Genomic DNA, 4,499 nt, shown 5'->3' with positions numbered 1-4,499 from the left:
ACCATTAAAGGTAGTTATAAGCCTACTGAATTATAACATTTAGTTATTAAATTTTAAATTAAATGTAATATAAAAATTAATAATTCTTTTAATATTAACAATAATAAAAGTATTTTTAATTTAATTAATTAATTAAGTGTGGGTCCCAATATTGTGAGGAAGAAGTGTCATTGTTGGGAGTGTTTAGTCCTGGGAAGGAAGTGGGATGGAAGTGCTGATGTGGCGCTGAATGATTGGTCAGTCCTGGAAGAAGTTATGTCTTGATTGGGAGCACTCTAAGTGAATCAATAAAATTCATAAATTGACTAAGAGTCAAACTTTGACATTAGAGGGAAAGAAAGCATTCATCATATATCATTCCAAAATTATTTGGGTGGACCTAGATATGAGCATTTGTTAGAAATTGAAACTCCCTTTTTTTCTTAGAATTATTATATTATTATTATTACTAAAAAATATTTTGTTTTACAACTAATGTCAAAACATAAAAACCTTAAAAGAAAAGAAAAGAAAAAACAATGAATATCTGAATAGGAGAGTGCCCTTGGGGACAGAAACATCCCCACAAACTCAAGAGGTTCCCTATAGCTTTTAACTTTCAACTCCAATAATCCCAAACATTCACACTACACTTTACTTTTAATCTTTCTGATATCTTCCCTGTGCATTTGTCTTCAATGATCAACTTGTTTTTCTTTGCTATTATATATTATATATTATATAGTTGAAATTAAAATTGAATTGCTTGTTATATAATTTCTTTTTTTCTTTATATCCTAAATGTAGAATCAAGGTTTTAGAGTAAAATAATTTCATTCTACGTACACCTTTTTTCATCATTTTTTATACAAATATAATTGCTTTATATCCTGGTTGGTATCCTAACTATCTTGATAATCTAATCATTTAAAATATGATCCAAAGGTCATAGTTCAAGAACGTTATAAGTCAACATTACAAGAACCAAAGTCCTGTCCTCAGGACCATATACCATTTTCTTGATATTGTTTATTAAGCAAATTGTTTTAACAACTTACGAATCTTGAGAGACTAACCTTTCAAAACATACTAGAAGGCCTCAATTCAAGAAATCTTTTATAACAGTAAACTATCCACATTTTATGTGCAATATATGTGGTCACAATCAACAACCTTTTGATTAATTTTTTAATCAAGGGGGTGACCTGACTTTTCATAGGAGAGGTCACGAGTTCAACCAACATGTGCTGTAAAATAAATCCCTTAGGTTACCCTCTCATTTCATGGGCCTCAGAGGTATCGGGCATCTTGCATCGAGCCTCACCCGAGAGGGTTTTACTACACACGATGCCAATATGAATTCGTCATAGGAATTTCCTCCTGAGGGGCGGTAGGACTATAAATTGTTTGTCCCAGGAAATGATCGGGTGGGTGAGTTCCAACATCGCGTTCGAACCCTTGTCAGTGACTCGTACCGGCCGTTGAAAAAAAAAGAACGGGAAAATATCGTCATATGGTAAAAGAAACCAAAATGAATACAAGTATACAACACAAGAGATTACAAACAAGCTCAAACAAACAAACTGACACTAACCAAAGAAAAACCAGAGTTGCACTAAAACAACCAAGTCAAACCGCTACCTAAGAAAAAGATAACCAAGAAACTCAACACAAAAAACAACCTTTTGATTGACGGGTTCCTCTCATACCGATAGATTAAAGAGCATTTGGCATTTCGGGCATTGAAAAATCAATAAACAAGAAGCTACCTTTTATTGATCTTCTTCATGTTGCAAACACAGATCAATATGTTTATAGTATCATTAATATACGTAAACCTAATTCTTCAAATCAAGAAAATCTTTAGTCAGAAAACAAGAATCAAAATCCTGAATTCACAAAATCTATCAGCTGTTTATAAAAACTGACTTGACAATTTCTGGACACCGATACAATCAATTTATGATTCTACCCACCTCTTCTAACTTATTGATTTATGATATTTAACAAGTGGCATGATTCAAAATGAACACTGAAAAGCATCCCTCTTGCATTAATACCTATAGACAATACTGCCTTACACAGATTTATATCAGAAAATGTACTGAATGGAACAGATAAAAATGCAAGTAACCAATATAAATCAAATATCTTAATTCAATGCTACTACTTCACATATCTAATTCAAACAGATGTTCATAGTTGAATGCAAATGGAGAATATGTGTTTTTCCTTCACATGGGTTTGACCAGAAACAGGTTTAGAGTAATGTAATTGCACCATAACATCATCATAGTTCATAATACTCTGCCAAATAAATATCCAAATAAAGTGAATATAAATTAAATACCATTACTAAAGAAATAGCAGTTTAATGGATGTTCAATGAGGGTTGCTAAGGACACCGATGGACATACGGTTGACTGGAGTTAATCTCATTTGCTGCTCCTGAGCTCGGTTTTTCTTGAACGGTGGTTCGGGTGATGATGTCACCGATGATGCAATCGCCCATGAGTTGTTAGAGTTATCACTGCTGAAATACGCATCGACTACACCGTTTGGACTTTCGGGAACAGAAGATTTTCGCTTGTGAGTTGGAAAATAGCAATTTCCATGACTATTTGATACATCCTTGATGAACGCACAACATCCGTTTAAGTCTTCCTGTAACGATATATAATTTGACATACATTAGCAACATCCTATAAATACTTCTTATATTAATCAGTAATCACAGTATGCAGTACCATAAAAATATGTTTTTCAGGTAGAATTTGAGTTCATAATGTGTGCTTGCTTATAGATCAAGGGTTCAACAAATGTTTGAAAATTCAAGTCAAAACCAAACACAATTAAACTTCTATAAATGGTTCTAATGAATAATTAAGTATATAAACATGCAACTCTATATCGGATTCATGAATTAACTATGATTTAAGCATAAATTACAATCAATGCAGCCTATTACTGATACAGTAGATATGGGTCTTGTAAGGATCAAACTAACACAAATAATGTGCTCATATTTTAAAGCAAACAGTCTTGTTAATACAATTGGGTTCAATTCATAAGCTAAAGCAGGTGAAGAACAAACCTCACAGATATTGAGAAGATGCATAAGCTGATTTCGATAATCCAACGCGTTATCGGGCTCAATTTCCATACTAACAACGCACATTATAGCAGCAGCCATAACAGATGGAAGAAACCGTTTAAACCTCGAATCTGCATTCATTGTAACAAACATAAGCCACTCAATTCCACTAAAAAATAAAAACTTTTTAAGCACATTCATAAGCTTACCATTGACAACAGACACAAGAATTCGCTCACATCTTCGCAGGAACTCGTAATGTAAATTATGAGTCACTAAATTAAGCCTGCGCATGAAGTAATCAAAGAATGCAACAGGGGTAACAGGGTTCATTTTCCATTCGAGTGATGACAGCACCAAAAGTTCCATCTTCATAATAGTCTTTGATTCAAACACAAATTTCCTTCCTTCAATCTAAACAACAAAAAACCCCCAAATTTCACATCAATTACACTGGTTCAAGTTCTCTTTGGCATTTCATCAAACACATAGAGTACACAAAATTAAATTGAACTAAACAACTTACCTGTAAATCCAATAAAAGAGGGGTTTGGATCTCTTCAACTTTAGAAGCTAGAGATAAACAAGCAACAGCAACTAATTGATTCATCCATGGTTTATTATTATTATTATTATTTAAAAAAGCGGTAGTTAATAAAAACCTATCAAAATAATTAACAGCCAAAATGGTTGTTAAAGCAACGAAACCATAATGACTACTAACCCTAATCATCCAATCAACTGATTCTCTTCTCAAAGATTCATCGACATTATCAAAACATTTAATATGGGCACTATTATTATTATTTTGTTTACTTAGTAAAGATAAAAGTTCATCTTCTTCCCATAAAAGATCTTGTTGAAAATGATTAAAGTAGGGATCTTTATCATTTTCTTGATGAATTAATGAAGCCTCAAATCCAAAATCTTGTTCATTGCATAAAAGTGAATCAAAATCATCAATTGCAAAGTTAGGGTTTTGTTGGTTTGAGAACATGTTCTTGTTGTTGTTGATTTTAGGAAGATGATGATAGTATTCATTATCTTGAACAAGACAAGAAGGAAATGAAGATGGGTGTTTGTAACATATCTTTGTGTTGTTGTTGTTGGTGTTGTGTGTGTGATTACACTCTTTCTATATACATGTCCATATACATATACATACACAATGGGAGTAGAGTATAAATGGAGTATGTATGTAATGTATGTATGTAATATGTAATGTAATATGTAATGTAATTTTAGAGAGAGAAGTGAAAAACACAAAATGAGCAAACAAAAAGGAGGGATTTATCTGTAATAACTTTCACGCCTGTCCTCTTTTTTCTTTATTCTTGCTATAATAATGTACTACGTAGCATTTTTAATCTCTCTTGTTTTTATTTTGAAACAGCAAAAACACTCGTTAATTTTTTTTTTAAGGCAA

The 4,499-nt window shown here is 32.3% G+C and overlaps 1 protein-coding gene across 1 annotated transcript; it reads right to left on the bottom strand.

Moving 5' to 3' along the window:
* Window positions 1–2,179: 2,179 nt before the first annotated feature.
* On the bottom strand, window positions 2,180–4,270 carry LOC139867198 (cyclin-D3-3-like). The gene is made up of 4 exons (XM_071855528.1): window positions 3,600–4,270; window positions 3,283–3,487; window positions 3,074–3,204; window positions 2,180–2,643 (listed from the first exon to the last, which is right to left on the bottom strand). The coding sequence occupies exons 1-4, from the start codon at window positions 4,068–4,070 to the stop codon at window positions 2,362–2,364; spliced, it is 1,089 nt and encodes a 362-aa protein (XP_071711629.1). The 5' UTR covers window positions 4,071–4,270; the 3' UTR covers window positions 2,180–2,361.
* Window positions 4,271–4,499: the final 229 nt, after the last annotated feature.

This window comes from Rutidosis leptorrhynchoides, chromosome 9 (assembly GCF_046630445.1).
Source record: "Rutidosis leptorrhynchoides isolate AG116_Rl617_1_P2 chromosome 9, CSIRO_AGI_Rlap_v1, whole genome shotgun sequence".
Classification (NCBI taxonomy): domain Eukaryota; kingdom Viridiplantae; phylum Streptophyta; class Magnoliopsida; order Asterales; family Asteraceae; genus Rutidosis; species Rutidosis leptorrhynchoides.
The sequence above is the reverse complement of the archived record's forward strand: the minus strand, read 5'-3'. Positions and strand labels throughout refer to the sequence as shown.